Here is a 27,595-nt window from a genome sequence, read left to right on the forward strand (position 1 = left end):
AGAGGTGGGCAACTGTGGAAGAGTGGGGACACATTTAGCACGGTAGGACACCTGAGAGGCCTGCCCCCATCCCTGCACCTGCTCCCACAAAAAATTAATTATTTGCCCCCAAACACCCTCTAAGGGATATGGAGGCATGTTTTGGACCTTCCTGGGCCCTTAGAGTGCATTTTGATGGGGAACATGTTTTGAAATTTTTTGATTCCTGAGAGGTTCAAGGGGACTCCAAACAAGCTGGAAATGTCCTCCACATCCCATGAAGATCGTAAAGAGCAAAGATCCCTGGAAGCCACAAAAACATCCCTGGGAGCCATATGAAGTATCTGGACCACAGTTTGTCTAATGCTGATGTACAAGCACCTTCAAGCTAGGGACCTGAATTCTATTTGTTTGTATCTCATATTCTGGAAATTGAGAGGAATGTTATTAATGCCCTTTTCTATAACACCCTGATATCTACAGATTCTGCATCCATGGATTCAGCCATCCATGACTTTAAAATATATATTTAAAAACAAAAGAAATTCTAAAAACCAAACCTAGATTTTGCAATTGTATATAACAGACACCATTTTAGTTTCCTATTGTATATAATGGGACTTGAGCATCCAGAGATATTGGTATCTGTGACAGGTCCTGGAATCAAACCCCAGCGGATACAAAGGGCCCACTATAATCTGTAAAAAAAATATTCTTAATGGTACAAGCTCAAAAATATGATTGAAATCCAGAACATTTTATCATATCCTTTCTCGCTTCTGTTTCTCTTAATTCAGCTAGTCTTTAAATTTGCAAATTGGGTTCATATTATCCTAATAGTTTGCCAAATATCAAAATAGTTGAATGTGTGTCATGTCTGAAAACTAGATGAAGCTCCTACCATAGGAAATAACAACATGTATACATTTATTTGCACAGATTATACAAATATGTGTTCCTTCCACTGGGAAGAATGAGCATTTACATTATAGGAAATTTTCCAGTTGCTCTGACTATATCCTACAATTAAACAGCAATAAATAATGGTTTGGCTCTAATTCTGCTAATAGATGTGTACCCAGTTCTATGAAAATCAGTTTACATATTCCAGGGTTCAATGTATTTTCTTCCTTTAACCTAAATATCAAGTGGCAAAGTACACAGGGGAGTGAAGCTCTTTACCTTTTATAGTTAAGAACAACCATAACAGCTTTTTCTTATATTGCATGATATCTACCAAGTTTCCTTATTTTACATTGTAGTTACGCATATTGGAATATTGTACTGTCCTCTTCTTCTGGAACTAAAATTATGCCAAAGTAACTTTAGATTATCAGAGAAATCTACTTAACAAAAAGAATATACAAGAATTTTAGATGTTATTTTTAAAATCATTAAAACCTCAGTTATACTATGAAACTGCCATTTTAATCATGTCTTTCTTTTTTGCTACATGATCTAAGATATGACAATTGTAAACTACTTCTTTATTACAATAGGCCTTTCTAGAAATGGCATACACTGAGGCAGCTCAGGCTATGGTGCAGTACTACAAAGAGAAACCTGCAATGATAAATGATGATAAATTACTCATTAGGATGTCTAAACGATACAGAGAACTTCAACTAAAGGTAAAATGGCTGTTTCTGTGAAATTTACCCTGCTACTTCCTACAACCATATATTTATTGATACTTGTGTGTTCTTCTTGGGAAAGTCTCTTTGTGCTTAGACTGCAGAAGCATTAAGAATTACAAACAAGCAAAGAAACAAACAACACCTATGATTTCTCTCACAGATTAATGCTGGATTCCTTGTTAGCAATTTCTCAATTTAATCTGGGTTAAGATTCTGTTTGTTTATCTAATCCATTGTTGTTTTTTGCTTTTGCACTGTCTTCATAAAAGCAAATCTTGCCGTAATAGTCAGGCCTAGGCATTTAAAAATATATGATCAACAGAAAAGATGAGGGTTTGGGGTTTTTTGTTTGTTTGTTTTGTTTTGTTTTTGGAACTGTTTAATCTGGTCTTCACAGATATTTATCACAAGGAACCAATCTTCTATCTAGACAATTATGTGTAAAAATGAAAGGGTATAATGCCTCTCAAAATTTACTGGATGAAAGTTTGCAAAGAAGTGAAAACATAATGGCGACAGCATTGATCTATGTGAGAAATCATAAGTGTTGTTTGATTGTTTTTTGGCTTTGTTCCTTTGTTGGGCCTTCCTGTACAAAAGGACGGATCACTTTTTGTGTTTATTTCCTCAAGTCCCATCTTTCATGAGGTCAAGATCAAGCAAGATCATGCAGATTATATTCTGTTTTCTCCATAATGGGAAATACAGTCTTGGCTGTACAATCCTGCTGTCCTCTTGCATTATGACTATTGACAAACGTTGGGCAAGATAGACTTCCTCTATTAGGACAGGGGCAACTCTCTGTTCCTGATTCTGAAACTGAAAGACGGGCATGTTCAATCCATAATGGGCATGTTATAGCAGATGGTCATGCACTTTTACGTGCTTTCAAACTGCTAGGTTGGCACTAGATTTTTTATTTTTTTATTTTGTAGTATTCTGATATTCCACATATAGAAGAACATTCTACACATGTCACATAATGAAATCATTTGAAAAATTCTGTACCATGTTGCTCTTTAAATAGATTTGAAATATTTACTTCATTTCCATTGATTAACAGGTGTATTTTTATTTGGCTTAGAAACCTGGTAAGAATGTGGCAGCAATAATCCAGGACATCCATTCTCAAAGAGAACGGGACATGCTGCGGGAAGCGGACAGGTACTTCTCATAATATTGCCATTTCCCCCATTTTGTGCCATATGTTGAAAGGAAGCCGAGGCTGAAGAAAAAAATGCTAATGGTACTGGAAAATTTAGGAAGAAGCAGCATGGTTTGGGCCGAAAAATAAGCAAACAAGACACATCACTTCTGGTCTGAAAATAGCACCTCTTTCCTCTTTGGTGATTTAAAATATTCCCTTTTTGCTTGATCAGCAAAGAGGAAGTTATAAATAGCTTGTTTGCTATAGTAAAAAAAAAGGCATGCTGGAGTTCACTTAAGTAATTCTTTTTGCTTACGATATAACATTGACTAGAAAAATGTGTGTATGCATGATGCAAAAGCATGCTCGATTATAATTTTAAAGTTGCTGTGATACTAGTGCATTTGTCCCTCCATATCTGCTAGGGTTAGGGGCACAAGGCTCCCATGAATATGGAAAACCGCAAATAACAAAAACACCATGTTTTTACCTGAGAGGACACCTCTCTAGAAATATCTCCATCCTCCAGTGCAACTCTGTGGTCAATGTCCGACAGACACTGACGATAGAACTGCACTGAAGGAGCTACAAATGCCTAGTGGAGTATTCTCTCTAGGAATCTCTAGGTCTTTCAGTACGACATTTAGTTAAAGTTGACCATAGAATTGCACTGGAGGACCTACATATTCCTAGAGAGAACATATTAATCAAATCCATAAATAATCAAATCCACAAATATCAAAACTGCAAATATGGAGGGATGAGTATATTATATTGACAAAATTTGTAGTACTTCATCTTTCTAGAGACAAATGAAAAAACATGAAAGCTATTGCATTCATTTAAAGACCAACTGGTTTATTTAAAAATATTTATAAGCAATACCCATTTTTTCCTTGTTACTGTAGGTATGGACCAGAAAGGCCTCGGTCTCGCAGTCCTATAAGCCGTTCACTTTCCCCGAGATCACACACTCCAAGCTTTACTTCATGTAGTTCCCCCCATAGTCCACTAAGCACAAACAGGACAGACTGGGGGAATGGAAGAGACACATGGGATCAATCTCCTTTTTCTCGTAGGGAAGAGGAAAGAGAAGTGTTTCCCCGGAGAGAGAATGGGGAAGATAAAAGAGATAGGACTGACTCTTGGGTGCATGAGAGAAAACATTATTTACGCCATCTGGACAAATTAGACTTAGAAGAGCGTGTCGAAGGCACCAGAAGTCACAGAGAAAAATATTTTAGAGGGAGTTCACCTAATGCAAAGGGAACTCACAATTTACCTGGACATAAGAGCAGAGAAGAAGACTACTACAGAAAACCATCTAAACAAAAATCAGATAAGTATCAAAAAATGACAGTGGATACTGTCTCAAAGTGTAAAAGAAAGGAAGAGGCAAAACTGAGAGAGCACAAACATTCTCACTCTGAAGACCCAGTCAAGGAAGAAGCAGCAGAGCAAAAGTCTAGCAAGATGTATGACAACACCAAGCAAAAGCAGAGTGATAAGGAAAAGGTCAAAGATGCTGATAAAAGGCTAGAAGAAGAAGCATCTTGTGAAGCTGAAAAAGTCAGCGTGAAGCAAGGAAAAGGAAGTGAGAATGAGGTAATGAGTAATTTTAAGTTACTGTTAGCAATACAGATTTTGAAACTTATTTTAATTTGTCTATTTTCCATTTAGAAATGGCAGAGTGAAATAAAAAGTACAGAAAATAGACTCTCACCCAGTACCAAAATCTATCCTCCAAAATATGGAAGATAATACACCAGTTTTTGTCATTTCAGTTCAAGGAATCTTAACTTTAATTTATGTAGATTAACATTTTGCAGTGACTTATTTCTTATTTGCATTTCTGGAAAACTCATGTCTCCAAAATTATTATTTTTGTCTTTCCAGTTGGTGTTAAGAGATGCTTTGGCTCATAGAAAGAATTTACATAATCTGATTTTTATTTTTATTTGAACATCTAAGGCCTGTGAAAAATTCCCCTAATTTTCGAAATAGTTTCAAAATAGGTGTAGTTTGGCAGTTATAGGCTTGTACTCACAAAATAAATGTTGTGTCTCTTTGAATTCTGCCCAGTCTTTCTAAAATGTTCGGAAGATGACAGTGCCTTGATAAATGTTCTCTTTAAGTGTTATCTTTAAGAAAATGAGTAATTATTCTTAAGTTTTAAAAAGTTAGATAATTCTCTAGCTACCCATAGGTATCTTTCTCATTCATTTGGCCTTAGCACTGGTGATGGTATTGGTGTTTAAATGAAAAATCACAGTCAGAAGATAATGTTTTTGTTTAAATTTATGAGCAAGTGTCACTTGCTTATAAGGCAGGGGGAAAATAACAGCAAGGCGGATTTGTTACTAGCTATGAATTTCTACATTTGACAAAACTGGTAGTTCAAGTTTGTATATGAAGCTGGTTTGTTTAGTGCTGGTTGAGTGATATTCTGTAATGTTACAAAGAGAGATTCCCTTTCTTTCACATTCCCTGGAGCAATGTTTCTTTAAAGAAAACCACCCAATTTCTTATTAATAATAACTGAATTGATAAGTGTATGTGTAATAATTAACTTTAAAATAATAGAAAAAAATCTGAGTAGATTTTTTTTAAGTTTTAAAAAGTTCGATAATTCTCCAGCAAAGAAAATAGAAAAAAAAATCTACTTCACTTTCCTGAAGCATGAAGACAGAGCAAATCACACACTTGAACAACATTTGATTTACTGTGATATGCATTTATTAGTCAGATTGTGAAAGTGGGAGGAATAGGGCTCACATTGCAATTGAGAAATGTGAGTTCACTTTTTATACTACATCTGTCTTCACCCATAGACAATCTCTGTTTTAGGTTGAAAATAAAGATTCTCATATGGAGGACAGTCCTTCCCCTACAAATAAGCAGATGAAAGAAACAGAAGATTCTGTAGAAAACTCAAGAAAAGAGAAGGTGAGTTTTAGACACTTAATGGGATGATCTCCAACATAGAATTTGTTTGAAGATATCCCTGGAAACTTACATGCCAGTCATTCAAAATGATTTACAGTCAAATAACTTCATGTCAAATTTTGAAATATGAAGATGCAGGTAACAGCACTAAAAGCATTTTGAAAGACACATTCTTGGTCATAGGGAAGGAGAAGCAACAGAAAAGAATTAAGCCTGCTCCAGTCACTGGCAGCAGTGTCAGTGAATCTACTACAGGATTCAGTCTGTATTTTAAGGGAGCTAGTGAATATGCTGAACCCTGTCTTCCAAATATTTGTTTCCCATTGGAGCCCCTGACCACCACTGTTTCCAGTTGAAGGCAGGGTCAGGAAGTTTGGTTCATTTCTGTGGAGGAGTATCCTCTCATAATCACCTTTTCTGGCTCTGCTTTCAAGAAGAGTTGAGTCTCTTTGGACTTTATCACACAAGCCTTGGTCTTGCTGCAGTTCTGTCATTTAAAAAGAATGGAAACATACCAGTTCTGAAGCTTTTATTATTGAACTCTTCAGTAGTGCGATTGGGGTTTTTTGTGCTGTCAGTGGTCCCACTCTCTCCCTTTCACATTCCTCCTTAACCCCACCTTCCTGCTATGTGCCCTACCTAGCATGCTTTTTATTTTATTTTTTATTATTTTCATTTGTAATACAATTCTGGAGTTATGGGAATGTGATTTAGTAAAAAACAAAGGAAAAAAGAAAAAAACATAAGAAAATACAGGGAAAAGAAAACAGCTTGCTTGGGAATAGTGTATGAGAGAGAAAGGAGGAGACTGCCACCATATGACTGCCCAATATTGAGACTACCACAAGAGCAACTCATACCTGTGGAGTAATGGGGTAGCAACACAATTGGCCACATTGATAGGTTTTCTCATCAATGAAAAGATGAGCTCTAACAACATTTCAGAGGCACAGCAGCAACAGGTCAGAGGTGACATCATGCGAAAGGTGAACCTATCATGGGGGTCAAATACACCATTCTCTGGCTAAAATTGTAGTTTAAAACCCACATGTGATAAAGTACTTCATTGCTCTATGAGAGTGTAGCCAAAAAAATTTCCTCTCAACTGAAATGATAGGAAAGAATGGTCCATGGTACATATTGCTGTCAAGGCTTCTGCAATTTCGTTGCATATCTCTCCACATCAGTCTGAAAGTAGGCCCAAGGAAGAGAGACTAAGGCACTGTGGCTTCTAGAACAGTCAGCACTATTAAAAGCCTATATGTAACATTTGGGATACAGAGCCAGCATGGCATAGTAGTTTGAGTGTTGGAGTATGATTCTGGAGACCAGGGTTTGATTCCTAGCTCACACATGAGACTCACTGGATGATCTTGGGCAAGTCACATACTCTCAGCCTCATGGGAAGACAATGAGAAACCTCCTCTAAACAAATTATGCCAAGAAAACCCCATGATAGGTTCACCTTAGGGATACCATAAGTCGGAAATGCAGACACACAACAACAACATTTAGTGTAGTGGTTATACAGAATAAATGCTATTCCTGTCACTTTTATATAGGGTATAGCGCAGCAAATCAAAGTGATGGTCTTCTTTTGGACCAGCAAATCAATACTGTCAGACCTAATAGAACCCACTGTATCTATTACTTCCTTGATCTCACTTTTTTATTGAGACTGTCTACCATTGGATCTAGCTTGCTCCTGCTTTTATGTCTGGAAATTCAGTGGCAACAACTGTTAAATTCAAGAATTGGAAGGAAAGTAATTAACACCATTCTTGCTGCCTACGACTGCTCTCCTTTAAGGATTTACGATGTGACATGGAAAGTCATCTGTAAAAGCAAAGAGTCCAGACCATATCTGCTTCTGTTCCAGACATCTTAACCTTCCTCTGAGATAATTTGACCAACAGTTCAGCACGCAGTTCTGTTAAGAGATTGTCACAACACTTGAGAACATTGTAGGCGGAAAATTTAACCAATTCTTGTTTTGCATCAAACCATTTTATTAGTAGTACATCCCTTATCTACCACCTATCCACAGATTCCCATTTGGAACCTTTCCCTGTGAAATGAAAGCTCTAAGGGGACCTTCTTCTGAATTTTTGAGCACTATCCTTTGTTGACACTTATCTAGAAAATTGTATTTATTATTCACAGTTGTTTTTACCATAAACATGTGAAACCATCTTTTTGTTTCTTAGAACACAAATGTATTGCTGAAAAATGAAATTATCAGCTGAAGAGTTCTACACAGTGTCCCTGAGCTTCAGCCACCTGCCCCATACAGGCTTTTACTGTAACAGACAAAAAACAGCTAAGATAAAAATTCTTCCAACAAATTTATTGCACTTGTACGTCCAACAAATTTATTGCACTTTTTAGGGGGAGGACAAGAAATGGGTGCTGAAGGCTACTTCAAAATGTTTCACATAATGTGAGCATGTGTTTCTGTGCTGTTAGTGTTTAAGTATCATGGAATACTACTTAATACAATAATACAAACACCCCTGTAGATATAGGGCATTTTTACACCATACAATACATTGGAGTTCTCAGAAAATACCTCATATTATGGCACTCAGTGAAACATTTTTTTAATTTGCCCACATGAGTTAAAATAGTCTCTCTCTGTCATCCAAGCCATCAGTGAAACAACCATTGCAGAACAGGTTTGGATCTAAAGTTGTATTGAATGTTGTTGTATTGTATGCTGTATTGTACAATGTAGAGAGGAAGAAGCTATCTGTAGAATAAGCTCTAAAACTTCTCTTTCCATGAATCGCTAGAAAATTGTTGGTGGCCCTTATTAACCACATAATCAAATTGTTTAGTTCTACAGCTCAAAACACAGACATAGCTCATTTTTTACATATTAGTTTTCTCACCATTTTCTAAATAAGCACCATATTGGGAATATCATGGGCATTAAGTCATAGTTAAGTTAAGTCTTTGACTGGAACATTTTAAAGAACAAACAATGGAATATGTCACCAGTGCTATATTATGAAAATGATGAACTTTAGGGCAGAGTTTGGGTATCATATATACTCATCTATAAGATGAAAAAATATGCCATAAATTGACACCAAAATCCCAGGTCGTATTGTTTATGGGTCAGTATGATAATGTGATAGTAGCTCTTTCAGATTTCTCCATGAAGTCAGGAAAGCAATTTCTTTCTGTTTTGAGCCAAGCAGAAAGAGTCCTGGGTGACTGATTGATATTGCTGTTTGTTTAAGAGTCCTTCTCCCTCCTGTGCCTCACTGTCTGGAGAGTGAAGGCTGGAACGAAAGCTGAAATGCTGAAGTAAACAACTCAACTGGAGTCCCTCTTGCCGAATGCACACATACACAAAATGAAGAAGCCTCCAAGTTTTCCCCTTAATTATCCACAGGTCATGGCAAATACCATAATTTTGGCCCCAAAACCTGCCCTTGACGTATACATGAGGTTGACTTATAGTCAAATATATACAGTAGTCTGTTTAATGATTTGGCATTGATGAAACTGAGTTATTTTGTGATCGAATCTTTCTGGAATCGTTTAATCCCCATTTTACTCCCTTTTGTTGTTCACACTTGAGGGGGGGAGAGTAAGAACAACTGTCATGGAAAGAGGAAGAGGAGAAGGAAAGAAAAGACAAACTCCTTCTGAACAAACCTTGCCAAGAAAACCCCACAACAGACTTGAAGGCACACAACAAGAGAGGAGGGGTGGTGGCATGGCAGGAAGGATTGGGGCCTGGTGGCTCTTCCTCCAGTTCCTACAGATGGGCTGCCCTCCAGTGCACCCCTCACCTCGCCATCCATGGCAGCAGTGGCGGCAGCGCTCCGTCTCCCTCTCCTCCTCCTTGTCCTGGCCCATCCTCAGCTGCCTCAACCAGGAAGCCCAGCCAGAGTGCTCCCCAAAGGCAAGAGCACTCCTGGGCCCCAATCCAGGCCTCTCCAGTTGCTTCGTTGCCAAGTGGAGGAAAGGAAGAAGGACTACCCTGCCTGCCAGTCTCTCAAAGGGAGCACCGCATGAAAGGAGCCACCCAAGATAATGCCCTGTGGCTGCGCCCCCAAGAACGGCATCAGAGCACCGGGGCTGGCTGAGAGAAGCTGGCAAGAGCTGGTGTAATCCCCTGGTGCAAATCCAACCCATCGTTCCCATTTCTTGAACACGGTTCAAATTCAGGTCTTTTCAAAAGAACCACCAAAAACTAGTGTCAGGAAAGAGCAGTTCTTTTGTGTTTGCCTCGCTTCATTGCGGTTGAAACCGAGCACAGTAGGATCAGAACTGGGTTCAAGTGGGAACGACAGACATATAACCCAATCAGTAATTTGCTTTAAACTCTATTGGGAACGAGCTCAGAGTATAGTTTTAAATCCCCAGCTATAATGCATACAGTGATCAGAATGTTTAGGTTCCTAAGGTTTATAATGAACAACTTGCATTGGGCCTGGAAGCAAAGACAATGAATGTATTAGTCAGTGAAATATTACACTGCTTTAAAAAGATGTTTCTTAAAGTCTTCAGTAGATTCTAAATTATCCCATCATGACCTTTGCTTCTTTGGACACATCCTCTGACAAGTCTTTTTTTAGTTGCTGTCTACATATATAGATTGTGTTGAATACTTGGCACTGACCAAAAAATGGGTTATCTTTTTTAAAAACTACACTAATTAGTGGACTATGTCCAAAGATATAGTTTTGACATTTTTAAATATAAGCAAAACAAAGATATTTGATGTGAAAATTTTACTGAAATAATATGAATATGGACAATATGTAAACTTACTTTTAAATGTTCTTGATTAATTAAATAACTGAAAAGCTAGTCCTTCAGTAGAGTGCTGAAGAGTCATAGACCAATGTTCTTGGATGCTTTCCAGCATCATATCTTTACGGTCATGAGTTGATCATCAGATGTGAAAGCTATCAGTATCAGTAGCAGCAAGAAACTGATCTCCTAAAGATATCTGCCCTCAGTGCCTTTCTAGGACACTAAAAAGGAATTGACCAAACAGGAGCGAAACAACTAGGCTTAACTTTTATTAGTTTGTTTGCAATATTTCAACCCACCCCCTTTAGCTTTCTTCCTGTCAGGCCAGATAACAAAGTATACAAATAATTAATAACAGTAAAATAAAGTTGTCAAGCAGCAGAACAATATAATGCTATGTTTTATACATATATTGAGATTTTAAAATCAAGTATGTACCAAACATGACAATTTGAATAGAAGCAGATGTTTTAAGGAAGATGTTCCTGTGCTTTGGTATCATATTATTTGGGATAATACCATTCAAAAGGATAATAATTATTATTTATTAGTAATGATTCCTACCGTCTTTGGTGGTCTGTGTTAGGGATTAACTATTGAAAAGAAAGAACTGAAAACCTTAGCTTGATTGCCATCATTCATAAAGGAGTGAGAAAGATCAGCACAGTGAATTGAAGAAATTGACCTCATGCTATTGCCCAGAGTATAGGAAGTAAAAGTGAATTGTCTTAGATCTTGGGATGGTCATTGACTACTTAAAGACTAGGAGGAGCCCTATCACATGAGAGGAGAAAGCCAAAATGGAGCAGAAGAGTAGTGGCTTTCTCTGTATATCTCTGCATGATACTATAGCACTTCCATTCACTTCCCAAGGGAGATGATAGTAAAAGTATGCCTTTTGTTGCCCTGGAAAAATCCATTTGACAAAAGGCACACCTTTATTTTGTTTTTTAGAAAGTAATTTTATTGTAGAAGGTCAATCAAGACAATATACATGGATTAAATTAGAACAACCTTAGCAATTCCGCCAACAAACAACAATACAAAGTGCAGAAGCTGTATTTCAAAGACCAAAATAAAAGGAGAGATTAAATGTCTTTTGTTACTGTCTCGGAATATAATTTCTTTATGAAACCTCTTGTGTAACGTCCTTCCAGAAACCCAAGTGATGAGCTGGTGGGTTTCAGACACACTTTTATGACCATCTCCCTCGAGAAGAGAACAGAAGTGCTACAGCAGCATATGGAGAGGCACAGAGAAAGCCGCTACTCTCCTGCTCTATTTTGCCATTCTTATCTCATGTGATAAGGCTCTAGTTTAAGACATACTACACCAGTAAACTGTTGCTTTTGATGGCAGTTATCTAATATGTCTTTAAAAACAGCAATTGTAACATGTTAGTTCATTAGTTCAGAATAAAGCTGCAAGATTGTTAGTTAGAACTAGAAGTTATGAGCACATTACACTGGCTTTCCTTTCTGCTTCTAGACTCAATTCAAAGTGCTGTTGTTAATTTCTAAAGTTATTCACAGCTAGGAAGCAAGGTACCCAAAGTCTTGCCTATCATATATGTGCCTTACCAGATTTTAATAAGATAGTAATCTGAAACCTTTGTCTGAGTATGGCAGGTGGCTACCAGAGGGAAAGGACCTTTTCAGTGATGGTCTCAACTGTGACATATGACCCCTAGAAAGGCTTGTTTGGCTCTTTATATCATTTCTACACCAGGCAAGGAAGAGTCGTTTCCCCCAGGCATTTAAATTTAGCTTTAATTGTAAGTTTTGTCTGTGCTATTTTATGAAGTTTCCATGTTTGTTGCAACTATTTATTTTATTACAAATGTTAGTTTGTTATTTCAGTTTTTGTTTTTACATTGCATTTTGCTCAGATTCTTTATCCCTGATATAAATGCATGCATGAACTAATATATTGCCTACCATAATTTTTTAAAAACCAACATTGCACAATTGTTAGACGTGTGGCTCCTGGTTTTTTTTATTGGCACTAGACCATAAGAAACTATGTGAAAGGATTATGTTTTGAGGTTGCTCTGTTCAAAATTAATAATAATAATAATAATAATAATAATAATAATAATAATAATATCCTTTCTAAATATAGTCTGGTTTGATCCTACTTAAATCAGTGTCACAAACTTGTATTTAGGCAAAAGTAGGAATCAAAAAATCTGTCAAGTTTTCTATTGCTCAGTTTGATGTTGTTTTTACTGTTAAATTCATTTATCATTAATTGGCAAATGCTGCTTTGAAACGTCTGCCTGAAATGTTTTACTTTAGTTATGTGTATATTTTCAAACGGGAGCTGGTGTGGTGTAGTGGTTTGAGTGCTGGACTGTAACTCTGGGGACCAGGGTTTAATTCCCCATTCCTCAATTAAATCCACTGGGTGACTCTGGGAAAGTCACACGCTCTCAGCCTCAAAGGAAGGCAGTGGTAAACCTCCTCTGAACAAATCTTGCCAAGAAAACCCCGTGATAGGCCTTAGCGTCACCATATGTTGGAAATGACAGGAAGGTACACAACAACAACAAAAACAACAATGTATATTCAAAACGTGCATTTTCCCCCATACTATATATTGGCACTTTCCCCCTGCTGTTTGTATTTTCTGTGCATTTCCCCCGAAAGTTAACTCTTTTTCTTTTTGCACATTTTTCAGAGAGAGAGCCATATTAGTCCATTTTACTATAAAAAGGAGACCTTAGACACATGAAAGAGTAACCCATTTACTTCAGTAGACATGTAAGCTTTTGCTGAAAGGTGCTGTAAAATTCCTTTTTATCTCCGCCCCTCCTCCTCTCCCACAGAGAACTTGATTTCTAGATTTTGAAAAGTGCAGGTTTCAGAGTGCAGGTTGGGAAGTGGAAATTAAGAAAGTTCACATAAAAATGTGAATCCAGAAAAAAAAAAATCACCTTCAATCATATTCAAAACTGAAAGCAGTCATTTCAAGTCTCCTGTTCTTATAGGCAAGGAAGACTGAAAGAGCAGGGAAGTGTGTAACCCTGAGGCTCGCCATGTTCTCATAATAGCAAGCCATGAACCAAGCCAGTGATAATATCAATTTCTGTATAGGTTATGGTTGAAGGGAGGGATAATGAGTTTTTGTACTGCTGCATTTATTGTATTTTATTTCATTGCTGTATTTTAATGTTTTATTGTATATTTTATTGTGTTGTAAACTGCCTCAATCCTGCAGGAGAGGCAGGATAAAAATAAAATTTCTATTCTATTCCTATTGACATCTTTAAATGGTTGTTTCAGGACTGGGAGAGTGGAAGTGAGATGGAAGCTGAGACCTGGTATCCTGCTAATATGGAAGAGCTGGTAACTGTAGATGAGGTGGGAGAAGATGACCTTATCATGGAACCTGATATAACTGATCTTGAAGAAATAGTAACAGTAGGTCAGAAAGACCAAGAATGTCCTGTAATAAGTGCTTTAGCTACCAACATGGAAGTGAAGAATGAACACGGCAAAATGAATAGAAACGACGACAAACCTAAAGAAATGGAAGAAATGTCAGAAGAGGGGAAAATAGGGAATTTCAGTGGCTCTGAAAGTGATAATGCACTCATTAAAGCTCATCTAAATCTGGACACGGAAGAAAAGCCACACAAATCACCTGACAGCAGACCTCCGAGGGATCCTGATTGCTGCAATAAAGAAAGAAAAATAAATGAAAACACTGATAGCCATTTTAAGCTGGATGAGCAGTGTGTTTCTTCTGGTCCTCCAAAAGAAGAGCTTTACCAGCAGAATGATATGATAGATGATTATAAAGCAATACAACCATTAGAAAGTGACAGTAGCAAAACTATGGAAATGTTGGCAATAAACACCCAGGAAGAAACAAGCTGTGGAAATCAGGAACAACAAAGGACTCAGGGTAACTAGTATATTTTTCTCATTCTCCTGTAATTAGGTAGGTTTTTAAAGTCTCTTATCTATGCAATATGTTTTTAGTTTCTTTATATCATCAGTAAGAATAAACATTGCCAAAAGTACTGTAATTTTTGATGGAACAGTCTCAGAGGAAGTTGAAAATTCAGCTCTTAAAGGTTAGTATTTGTCAAGAAAATTAAAATGGATCGGGTGGGTATTTTGGAAACAATGTCTGTTATCTTCGTCACTTCTGGGTTTTATACAAATTGTGCTGAATCTTTGGAGCACCTATCTTAACTTACAGTCAGCCCTCTGAATCCATGGATTTCTTATCCACGGATTCAACCATTCAAAGTTTAAAAATATTCAAAAAATATATAAATTCCAAAAATCAATAATTGATTTTGCTATTTTATGTAAGGGACACCATTTTACTATGCCACTGTATTTAATGGTACTTGAGCATACATTTATTTTGATGTCTACGGGGGTCCTGGAACCAGATACTAATGGGCCACAGTATGTTGAATTGTTAATAGGAAGTCATTTATGTTTGGCTGATTTTAAAAAAAATCCTAAACCTTAAAAAGTAATTTTTCATGAAATCGCTCTTGGGGTTGCTACATATTATTTTGCATAGTAGTGCATTTGCCTTGCTTCATTTTCATCCATATATTTTAACGTATCTGTTATATTAATATTAGGAAATATTTATTTAGGCGCAACCATCAGCATATCACTTGAGGCTGAAGGCATCTTTTTCAGAACCAGAAGGCACTTTTAGTTTTGGGTGAAAAACTCAACTGGCCTAAAACAGGCCCAAAATGGTCATTTTACACCACTATAAGATTGTGGGTGTGATTGGCCAGTATTTGGGACATAACATGGGGGAGGGCTCTGCCTTCCCCCTTTGACCCATGCTAGTTGTACACTTCTGTTTTAAGATAACATTGTATGCCAGCAGAACCTGTTGCTACAATGTGCCTAACTTGATAATTAATACAATAGCTGTGTGATAAAAATGAAAACAATAATTTAGAGTTGTAACTTTATAATATTTCATACATTTTTATACTCTTCTTCCAAGGAGTAATATACATGTTTCTTCTCTGTTCTGGTTTTATTTTCATAATACATATGTTGAATGGGTTAGACTGAGAGGTGGTTACAGCTCCAAGGTGAGTTTCAGGGAAGAATGTGATTTTGAATGCAGCTCTTCCTAGTCTTAAAATAACAAAGGGCTATCAGACTGAGTTATGCTAATATCTCACAGTACTTGCTCTCATGACACAGATCTTCCTAAGAGCATTTATCAGAAAGAAGATCCATTCAGAACAAGTCGTACTACCAAGAAAATCTATGTTCATTATTGTAGCCTTCTCCTTTAGCTGGTTTATGGCCACAGAAGATGAGGCAGTGCTATGCCCAAAGCCTCATTTGTGTGACTACCTTGTATTCAAGCCATCAACAGAGAGAGAGAGAGAGAGAGAGAGAGAGAGAGCAAAAGCATGTGGATATTGTCCAAAGGAAAAAAGAGTTGCTGACTTTCATTTTTATTCCACATCCCTTCCCTCAGAAAGTGAGGCGATAGAAGGAGTCTTCCCATTTAAATGTTCCAAACAGGGTGAGTGTACCTCAGTTAGCCTGTTCAAAAATTTCCAAAAACACTTCCTGATGATTCAGTGGTTCTCAAAACTGGGCAAGTTGAACGTTCTTAAAATGCAGCATGCTGGAGGCTTTTGCAATCTTCACTAGCCCTAGAAAGTTCTCAAGCGCCTTTAGTGCACATGGCAGAGTATATGCCTCTTGGTCATAACAGTTTTAAAACTTGTTTTATTTCTGCACCTCCAACAGCCTGTCATCCTCAACTAGCTAAATATTTTTTCTGTCTTCTTCACAGCTAGATTAATTGATAATTAATTTATTCTGTTTTATTTTTATGATCACAATTCCAAAACTGCTATGTTGTATGCATATAAAACAAACCAAATTATGTAAAAAGTATGCCAGATAACCCAGAAAACACAGCAGGTTGGCAACATTAACTGAATTGTCCACAAATGAACAAGGTATTCAATTTGGGAGAAAACATGCATGGAAGCAATCATGTACTGATCTGGATGATATTTTTGGGTTAGTATTGTAAGCTGTTTTGCATGTCACTAAATTGTATTCACTATGTTCATTTCCTTTTAAAGTAAACTGTAGGTTTCAGGAAATGAAAACTCCTAACTTCCCAGAAGTAGAATCAAAAAGATCATATTTTTCACCATCATGGGAACAAGAAGATGTGTTTACAGAGCTCAGCATTCCTCTAGGTATGTGTGATGGAAGAGTCACTCACAGAACACAACTTTTTACTTTACCTTTTTACTTGTCTTGCACTGTGATGTCTTTTTCAGAAAATTCACCAAACCAAAGCTTTCTTCCATCTGTCAAGGCAGGATGGCTGGGGAGGGGGGGATGCCACCATCATGTATCGATCCAATACAGGGAGAGGCGGGATACAAATAAATATTATTATAGCAGGCTGATGGGGAATGGAAATCCTGATTATCAGGTGAATTCTAGTTCTCTTCCAAAATATAAACATTGGGTTGCGTTTTCCTCAACAATGATAGTGCCCTCAAGAAATAAAGCACGAATTTGGAAATAATTTCCAAGAACATAGCTTGCTTTGTTCAGGCTTTGCCAACAGGGGAAAGCCTTTGCATGTGAAGGCTTGGCAACCACATCTCTGTTCTAGATTAAATCTTTTGCTTTAAATAAAATAAACAGTATAAAATAAACAATTGGGTTATTAATTATCTTCTTAATGGTTAGAATGGTAAGGATGAATTGATGATTTGAAATATCCATGAATTTATAAGAATTTATTTGAATTGATCTGATAACTGTAGATTAATTAATCTGTACTAACTATAAAGTAGCATCAATTGATTTATACGATCACAGAATTACAAATCTATTTAGAGATCAAATGAACTATTACTCAATTGAAGCTAACTGAAATTAATTGATTGAGTCGAGGTCAACTCAAGGGCAGTTAACAACAGCAACAAAGGCTGGAATAATGCAGTCCTCTTGACGCTGCTGAACTACAGCTCCCAGTATTCCTCACTATTGCTTCAGCTAGGATTGCTGGAAGTTGCACTGGAATAGCATCTGGAAGAGTGGTCAGATGTCACTTCTGTTCAAAGAAAACTAAGTAGATTTCCCCTCCCTACCCCACCATTACAATGCCGCTGAATAATTATGATGGAGCAATACATTAAAGGGTGGTGGTAGCATAGTCTTGTTGAGTCCAGAGAGGGACGGATTATTGAGGGTTTCAGGGAGGAACTGGGTTAAAGTCCAGAAGTGAGGGACTTGAAACCAAATAAAAAACTCCAAGTGAGGGAGTTATTATAGGGAAAGATCCTGTGAGATAGAATAGCCTGAGAGGCAGGTTTATTAAATAGGCTTAGGAAAAGTAAGCCAGAAAAAGGACTGTGTGAGTCTCCTTGAGAACAATAACATTTATTCTCTGAGAGGGTGTCTAAGGAAACTGTCAATGTAACAAAGTGAAAACTAAGGAAGTAAACTTACCAACTGAAATAAGTAACACGAGTGCATGAAACAACAATTGACTTATTCACACATTTGAAATATCATATGTTTGAAACATCTGATAATAAAGTTTGGTTATTTTACTAAAAGCTTGTCTGCAGTACATCCACATTACCAGTATCAGGTCTTTTAGAACAAAGATTTTTAAAAGGGTGTAAATCTACAGGGCTATATAAATAAAGTATAATAATAATAACAACAATAATAATAACTTGGTGGCAGCTGTGGGTTAAAAGGCCCAGAGTGCTGTCATCCAAAAAAATATAATTGTTACCAGGGAAGTGTGCCGCACAGAAGCTTTCACTGTTTTTTGCCCCCTTTTAATTGTCTCAGGTTTTTTTTGTACAGGAGTGGAATTTGTTGTGCCCCGAACTGGCTTCTACTGCAAACTTTGTGGGCTTTTCTACACAAATGAAGAAGCAGCAAAGACTCGTCACTGTAGAAGTACTGTTCACTACAAAAACCTTCAGGTAACAAATTATTGATTTATGCTTTTAAAATGATACTCAGCCACAGCTGAGTTTGCAAGACCTTAGCAGGTCAGTTAAGGATAGCAGGGCTTTAAGGTCTCTCGTTGATAGGATCCCCATTTGTCAAAGTCAGCTTGATGGCAGTTAACAATGAAATAGTGGCATATGCATTTCCCTTCTTGATGGCCACTTTTTGCCACTTTGCTCTCTTCTTTATAATCAGTGGATGTGACCAAAGTTGAAAGTGCAGTGTTACCCAAATTGCTAGGTTACCAAGATGGTACCCACAAATTAATGTATAATATGAAAATTTTAATAGCTCAGATTAATAGCAGCAAGAGAACTCTGGGTAACTTCAGAAGGCCAGGATTTCACTTTTGTATAACAGGTCCAAGAACTAGAATCCAAGAGTGCTAAGTACAACTCAGTTTTATTAAAAGCAAAGGGGAAAATCACCATTCATGCAGTAGTATGCGGCTTGAGTTTATGCAGTATTTCCCTTACCCGGCAGGGTCCGGAACAGATCCCTCGCATAAGGGAAGGACCAACTGTATAGCAGAAAGATTGACTTAATGCTTTAGGCTTGACAAACCTTTATCAGTGATCTTCAAGAGGAAATGCACACAGCAGGGGATGGGGGAAGCAGCAATATTCAGAGTCATAATGTTACAAATGTCCTTTCCACATACCCTCAGGTCTGTGACCAGTCAGAAGTTTAACTAAAGGTCATCTGACCTTTCCCAGGTTCATGCTTATGTCCTATCTGTAACAGCCAAAATACAACAAAATATTTGTACCTCCAAATAATGCAGGTGTGCTAACAACAGTTCCTATGTCCAATGAAATTTATAAAGGAATAGAACACAGCAAGTTTCTAGTACAAGATCCAAATCCTTAAAATATTGAAATTTGAAACTGCATTATTGTCCAGTGTTATGTGATAGTGCTTTGGATAAAGTGTATTTTGGATGATGGACTTTCTGAAATTTTAAATATTACTTAACAAAAAGAAGGCAAAAGGCCTTTTGGGGAGGGGCAGGTGGGCTTGGAAATAAGCTTGTCCATGAGCCCTGATTTTCCAGGGAAATGAGCCTTGATTTTCCAGGGCTCACATCACAATTTTCACCAGTTCTGAAAACATTTACTGTCCCTAGAGTTGCCATAACCTGGTTGCAACCGGGTTTTTCCCGGTTTTGGCGGCACCTGCCCGGTCACGGCACGGGTGCAGCCAAAAACCAGGAGAAGCCCGGTTGCAGCGGGGTTGCTGGGCAACCCTGGGGCCTCGCTGCCCTCCTCCTGCTCCACCGCGCATGGCCGCGTGGAGGAAAAGGAGGGCAGCGAGGCCTGGGGCGGAGGAGGCTGCAGGGAGGCGGTGCCTCTTGGGCACAGCCGCGCCAACCTCCCCGCCTCCCTGCAGCCTCCTTGCCTCCTTCCTGGCCTCCGCCGGGGCCAGGAACAAGGTGAGGCCGCGGCGATCGCCGCCGGCCTGCTCGCCCCCTTCCTGGTCCCTGCGGGGGCCAGGAACAAGGCGAGGCCCCGATCCTGACCTCTGATCGCGGCGAGGCCCGGGGCCCAGGCGGGGAGGGAAAGCCTCCTTAAGTGGAGGCTTTCCCTCGCCGCTTGGCCTCCGCGCCCCGCCGCGATCGCCAGGGAAAATGTAGGACAGAATTTCCAAATGTAGGCCACATTTGGTGTGTCCTACATTTGAAAATTTTGTCCTACATTTTTCCCGGTTTGGAGGTCCAGCGCTATGGCAACCCTAACTGTCCCACACCACTGTATCTTGCAGTTAAAAATCAGCCCTTCTGTTAGATTTAAAGGTTAGTCGGAGCCAACTAGAAGCTAAAGAGCTTTGGTTAATTCCCTGGTTGCAGATTTCAAGTGTTGTTACACATAAAGATGTTACACATCAGTAGAAGATTAACCATCACCCACGCTTGGCTGTTCTCTAGAAAATGAAATGCATGCTGCAAGTTAATACAGAATGCTACAGACAGCACAGTAGCAAGTCACACACAAACTTAAATGAAAGGGGAGATGGTAACAGGTGAAAGGCTTGCCTTAAGGATTCTTTTTCTCCCTTTAGGCCAACTACTAATCCAAGAGCAAAGTAGTTTTATATAACTTGGAAAATGTGCATTTGTTCATTAAAGATCTAAAGACGTTAATGGTTTTAGTGAACTAAGGAACAGATGAATTTCTTGGAGTAACTGGCATTTCCTTGGCAGGGATTCATACAGAGAATTAGGCAGTTGTCATTCTCCCCCTCCATCTCTCTCTCTCTCTCTCTCTCTCTCTCACACACACACACACACACACACATACACACACACACACATATGGTGTGTTCATATGGAATATAACTTTTAATTAGGTGTACAGCTGGTCAGAGCTCCCACAGTATCAAGAACACTGCCCTGCCCTGCCATAGCCTGTGTAGGGCTTTGGTTTCACTTGGTAAAAGAAGAGGGTAATTGTCCCTGAAAAATGACTTCGTAATTGCTTTTGTTCTTCCTTTTCCCCATAAACACACCTTGGCATGGCAAGTTGCTGGGGAATGTTTAGAAATAAAGTAAAGCATTTTTCCTACTAGAAAAGTAAGGCAGAAAAAGAGAGCGGGTATGAGGATTGGTAGAAGGAAGTGATCCTATCAGTACCAAATATTGCCACTGATATCTGCCTAATATCCAAATCAGCCTGATTTGGTCCAAGTTTCAGAGTTCAGCTAAATTGTTGCATGGCTAATTCACTGACCAAGACCCATCCCCAGTGGTTGCCAACAGAACCAGCATTAGCCTCATCTTTATGCTACTAGAGTTGCTTCTATTCTTCCTCACTGTCCACTGCCCAAGAGGAAAACTGACCCATGATGGAGTCAAAAACCAGAAGCAGCCACTACTTCTTTTGGTGCCAGAAGGATAACATGAGAGTGCAAGCCAGAGGAAAGGAATAAAACCATGGTTCAGCACCTATAGTATTATTATATTTCAATCAGATGTGATTAAAAAAAATAGCATCCAGTCAACATTTGCTGGTTCATAAAACCTGTGAAATGCCCAGCCATATTGATTTCTAATACTGAGCCCAAATCACATTTTTGTCTCTTGCCTTTTTGAAAGATACTCTTTGGAGTAACATAAACATTTGTGGCAGTGCCATGAAAGTGTGAAATTCTATATGGTGGATAATTTTCATTCTTTGTAAAATATTTTGTCTCAGATGTTACTCTGTTGTATCTCTTGCTTGCCACAGAGGTACCTGTCACAGCTGGCAGAAGAGAATCTGAAGATGACTGAAAAAGAAAGCAGTTTAACACAAGATGATACTGGAATTGTGCCTCATTTTGAGGAGAAAAGGCTATGATTTTGTGAATGTACAATGATTTTTTTCTTATTCTGATGATGCACCTTTACTTTGCACTGTAATGATTCAGGGGAGACATAATGAAGAATTTGTTCTATGCATCTACCCTGAGAGCACCATTATAAAAATATAATGCCTGAAATACAGTAAAATAACAGTGACATATCTTTATAACTAGCAGAACTTGGGTTTCCTCTGACTGTAGCAGGTACAGCAATCTAAATTCTCAGGAATTCTCTCAGCATTAGTTATGATATATGTTGAGGTTACAAAATTGTGCAAATTACCTGGAACAAACTAATTGAAATTTTGAAAAATCCTGTTAATCTACTTCTTCATTCACCTTGCCCAGTGATGAACCACAGGTCTTACAATCACATCCAGCATCAACATGCTGCAGTTCATAATGTTACTGCTTTGCCAATAGCAATATCACTGTCTTGTCTGAAGTAGTCTATGGTCCATACAGCACTTCCAAATCTGTGCCTGAACACATTTCAGAAGACTAAAATTAGAAAGCTTCTAGCAGATCATGTTCCAGGTTTTGTCCCTGGTAGAATTGGTAATAACTCTCATGAGCTTTTCATAAAGCTTATTTCTAGTGGCTCTATTATAGGCTTATTTCTGTTAAATCTGCATAAATTTGCACATGAATGAACTAATAGATTTAAGTGGGGGAGAGCTTTTTTCTTTGCTTTAGATGATACACACACTTCTTGCACCATCTCAGAAGACACAAGCTTTTCATGAGAAAGAAATAGGCATACCTCCTCTAAAATGGTGCCTCTCACTTGCGTAGGCAGGGAGGGCACTTGGTCTTCAAGCTGTATGATGCAGCTATCTCACTGAAGCTAAACAGGTTGGGCCTGGTCTTTTCCCAGGTGAAAAAGTGCTTGGAAATCCTGTATATGTTGTGTAGTGTTCCAGGGTAATAATATTTTAATCTGTCCCAAAATGAGAGGCATCTTTTCAATTGATGAAATGTTTTTTAATGATTAATCAAGTTCACATTGCAGTCCTAGTTTGAGCAGACTTTCACTTTCATTTCCATTTATTTCTATCTTGATTATATACATAGGCATAATATAATATTTTAGATCTGTGTGTTTCAACAATGTGCATTATCCAAAGTACAATTAAAGTAAACATCACATTTATCTTATTTATTTAAAGGATGCTTGGAGTGTTTAAATGTGTAGCTCCTGTCAAACTTAGTAGTATCAATCATAAATGAGATGATCTTTTAAAACTATACCAAGTACTATATGAGTTGCTGAGCCATATCCAAAAGAAGAGTAAGTATATTTGTTGCAATTACCTGTGTAGAATGTTTTGAAATATGTTTCTTATTTTATAGGGAAAAAAGGCAGGAGAAAAATTATTTCCGTTATTCATTGTTCCTGAATGCTCCCATAGTACTAGCACTTTTGAGATCTTTTGCTCTGTGACTAACAGAAAAATGGCTGTTGCCAAAATCTCACAACCTCTTGTTTTATATTCCAAGCTCACTAATATCTTAATCATTTTTCTGGCAAGGCGAGGTGGTGCAGAAACCTATACCTTCAGTTCGCTTTCTCTATTTCTCTTACGTATGTGCTGTCACAAGCCTCCCCTCCATTTTATTAAATGGTATAAACATTCAATTTATTTACATCAGAGATGGGGCCAAACAGCATATTTCAGATTTATATTAATTTTAGAGCTTTTAAAGTCTTGATCTTTGGTTTGGTATTGAAGAGGCAAGGTTGACAAGCATGCCTCTGATCTCTCCAAGAAACAAAATGTACTGAGCTTTGCACCTCTCTTTTGAAAACATTTTATTGCACCTTTTAGCATAAAAGAAAATTAAGCAGTTAACAGTTTTTAAAAGAAATAAGATTGCAGGTAACATGGACAGCATATACACACAAAGTAGAAAAACAGTAACACTTAAAATAGCAAGCAATAATATTTACTGCTGGTGTTCAGGAACATATAGACATTTCTGTTACAAAATGGATGCATGTAATCTTTCTGTTGCTGCAATTTATGAGGTGGATGTCAATGAACATATTGACACAGAGTACCCAATGAAGAATGTGTATTCTTTGAATCCATGCACTAAAAATCCGGGGAAAAAATATGAAAGGTTACTTCCCATCTGCCTTAATTCTTCACACATGTAATTTCTACTGACTGATATGTATGTATAGCACATAGCACTCTGAAATGTAGCCAGAACTATTTATTATTATTGTGTAAAAAGCTTTACTATTTATATAGTATTGCAAAGCAGCATAAACGTTTTGAAGTCTTTAGAACTTATATTATTTTCTTACTTGTCTCAACCAGTTAATGGGTATTAATACCACATGTATTTTTTTTCATTTTAAAACTAAATAATTTAAGAATGCCCAATAAAACTTGACAAATTTTTCTACAGACCTGCACACTAGTGTTTAGTATCAGGTTTTCAGGGTTTTTTCTATGTCTATTAAGTCTGTGATCTGTTGATCCATACTTGAACCTGGACCAGATGTTACTATTTATTGAATTCACACAATCTTGTTTAATTATTGGTTTGTAAACATTTGAACTGTTTTAAAAATTTAAGGTAATCAGGAAGCATCACAAGTTTTAATTGCTCTATGTACCAAAGATTTCGAGTTGTATTTCTTAAAATAAATGGATTATTGTAATAAAAGTAATTTTAATTACTGAGCAAGAATTGGTGATCTTTTCCTATCAGTGTCACAGTAGCTTTAATCTGGTATTATAGCCTATTATGCTTCTGATCTTTTAATCAGTTTGAAGATAAGTCTTGTTCATGCAAAGAGGCAAATCAAGATTACAAAACATTTTAACTTAGTTTATTTAAATGGGGAGGGGGAAGAGAAGTGAAGTGAAGGGGATACGTATATGGGCCCATTTTCTGCTGCTGGAACCTTCTCTGAGCTGACAAAAGTGTTCTAAAACAAGAACAAAAAACAGCCAAAGTGACTGAAAGTACACTTCGTTTTGAAAAAAGCCTTTTTAAAAATGTTGCTTGGATAGGTCAAGAGCCACAGAAACAGCCTTATGGCCACACTTTGCTAATCTCTAGTTTAAATACACGTGAGGTCCAAATTTATAGTGTATTTTCATGCTGTTCTTCCTCCTGATATAGTTAGGGGATTTTTAAAGTGGATTCGCTCCGTTCAAGTTAAAGCATGCAGAAAGTATCTCGGCTTGGAACCTGACTCCATGACTAGAAAGTTAGCATTAGTAATGTAGCATTTCTATTCAGAATGGTCTTCCCTCTGCTGGTCAGTAACTGAATGAACAGATATTTCAGTTTTTGCTCTTGCATTTTTGCTTCAAGTTATATTTCAAAAATACAGGTTGAGTCTTGCTTATGCAAAATGCTTGGGATTAGGTGTTTTGAATTTTGAATTGTTTTGGATTTTGGACTATTGACATATATATAATGAGATATCTTAGAGATGAGACCCAAGTCTAAACTTAAAATTCATTTATGTTTCATATACATCTTATAAACATAGCCTGGATTTTATACACAATATTTTAATAATTTTCTGCATTAAAAATTGTTTACACTGAACCATCAGAAAGCAAAAGTGTCACTGTCTCAACCACCCATGTGGGCAATTTTAGATTTGGAATATTTCAGATTTCAGAATTCCAGAGAAGGGATATTCAACCTGTACTAGCACAAAACTGTCCTACCAGTCTGAAAGCAACTGAATGTTTGAATTCTACAAATTAGGTCACTGTACTTTTTAAATAAATATTTATTAGTAACTATAACTGTTGGATTTGGGAGTATATAAATTATTGCACAGGGGCTAGCAGTTCAGAGATTTTGTACATTTCAATTTTCTGGGAGGGTGGGATTTGGTCTGTTTTTGCTTTTCTGTATCTTGAAGGATATAAACCCAGTTCCTATACAGACTGGGAACATTTCTGGAGTAGCACTTAGCAAGAATGCTAATCATACAACTGGAAAAAGCAGCACCATGAGATATGTTTCCAAAAATCAGAATGTTATCCATAGCAGTTCACAAAAATTGCACTTCTGTATCATTGTCATCTCACCTTTTTCCAAGTCTGGGACTCAATGTGGATTAACAACAGTTAAAAGAAACACAGCAAACAATTCCACCAAAATACAACTATTAAAAATATAATTAAACTATCCATAAAAGTAAAAACAGTTTTAAAAAGCATAGTTTTTAAAAACAATAAATAGACAAAACATGTACAGGCAGTAAGCATAATTCTTCAAGGTCAGTTCCCTTAAACAGCCAGTCTTCAAAGACCTGCCAGAATAAAAATAAAAAATCTCCTGCCTGTGAAAAGCTATCAAGGAGGCCATTCTAACCTCTGGGAAGGGTGTTCCCGATCTAGAAGCAGCTAGGCCATGTTCTCACCAGATGCACCTGTGAAGGTGATGGGAGGCCATATGTAGAGGATCTCGAAGCATGAGCAAACTCCTATGAGAGAATACATTCCTTCAGATAACCTGGACCAGATCATATAGCCAGCCCCAGTTAACAATCTGGCTACAGCTCTTTGCACCAGCTGGTTTCTGAACACTCATCAAAGATAGCCCCACATAGAGTGCATTACAGTAATCCAAACATAATGTAACTAAGGTATATATTACCATGGCAAGATCAGATATCCCAATGAACAGACACAGCTGGCGCACGTCTTAACTATCCAAACACACTCCTCACAGCTGCTGAGAACTGAGCCTAAAGATTCAGGGCTGAATCCAGGCATACACCCAAATTGCAAATCAGGGTCTTAAGGGGGAGTGTAATCCCTGAATTCCTATTCCATGATCTGCCTTTCAGCTAACCAGGAGCACTTCCACCTTGTCTAGATTAAGTTTCAGTTTGTTTCCGTCATCCAGTTCATTACTAATCAGACACCAATACAGCCTTCTTGGACTGAAGACAGATCGGGTTGCTTGTATAGCAGTGCCTCCAAATCCCATCCCAGCCAGGTGGCCCAGAAGGAAACAATGATCGATGGTATCAAAAGCTGCCAAGAGGTCCAACAGGACTAACAGGGATTTATTCCCCCTGTCCATTTCCACTAAGGTGACAAAAGCTGTCTCTGTGCTGGAGTAGGCCACCTTAATGGGTCCCCCACCCCTGCAGAGTTTCTGAGTCCCACCAAGTCAAAACCCCACCAGGTAGTGATCTGTGCATTATAATGGAATTACATAGACAGTTCCTCCACTCTCAGATCACCATCACCCCACCCTGCTTAGAAAATGACATCTAGAGTGTGCCCACCAGAATGAGTCGAGCCAGATTCCTTGGAATAGAACCATGGTTCTCATGGTAGACATGAAGTCCTGAGATACTCCTGACTGGTCAATCTCAGCATGGATGTTGAATTTCCCCAGCACTACAAGCATTGACCTTGACCACCCAGGCTAGTCCAGGAAGGAAGGTTGTTGAACAGTGCAGTGGGTGGTAAACCAACGAAATCCCTAATCTGTTCCAGCCACCCAGCTCCAGGTACACAAACACAAGAACAGAATACTCTGGGATTGGGCCCTGGTGAGAGGAATGGAAGCTCAATAGGCCACTGCAGCTCCATCAACCTGCCCCTGTCTTGCCTTCTGCTCACAGAGAAAACCCGACATACAACGCTGAGATGATTTGAATTTTAAAACTTGATGCTGCTAGATTCCATCCCATAGGCCTTGCCCTTAAAGGTTCCAGGACAATACTATACCTCCCACTAGGTTCTCAACAAGCTACCATTTCC

General features: G+C 38.0%; 1 protein-coding gene across 1 annotated transcript in view; it reads left to right on the forward strand.

Annotated features, from left to right (window-relative positions):
- Positions 1 to 23,894, forward strand: part of RBM20 (RNA binding motif protein 20) — a 137,562-nt gene extending 113,668 nt beyond the window's left edge. Inside the window, exons 7-14 of the mRNA XM_089509870.1 lie at positions 1,479 to 1,610; positions 2,701 to 2,780; positions 3,672 to 4,368; positions 5,611 to 5,709; positions 13,767 to 14,391; positions 16,586 to 16,705; positions 18,345 to 18,466; positions 21,719 to 23,894. Coding sequence (XP_089365996.1) covers positions 1,479 to 1,610; positions 2,701 to 2,780; positions 3,672 to 4,368; positions 5,611 to 5,709; positions 13,767 to 14,391; positions 16,586 to 16,705; positions 18,345 to 18,466; positions 21,719 to 21,829 — 1,986 coding nt within the window. The 3' untranslated portion in view covers positions 21,830 to 23,894. The remainder of the gene's footprint in view (positions 1 to 1,478; positions 1,611 to 2,700; positions 2,781 to 3,671; positions 4,369 to 5,610; positions 5,710 to 13,766; positions 14,392 to 16,585; positions 16,706 to 18,344; positions 18,467 to 21,718) is intronic.
- Positions 23,895 to 27,595: the final 3,701 nt, after the last annotated feature.

The sequence above is a fragment of the Sceloporus occidentalis genome, unplaced genomic scaffold, assembly GCF_023333645.1.
Source record: "Sceloporus occidentalis isolate IW3139 unplaced genomic scaffold, rSceOcc1.0.p SCAF_2, whole genome shotgun sequence".
NCBI classification, from domain to species: Eukaryota; Metazoa; Chordata; class Lepidosauria; order Squamata; family Phrynosomatidae; genus Sceloporus; species Sceloporus occidentalis.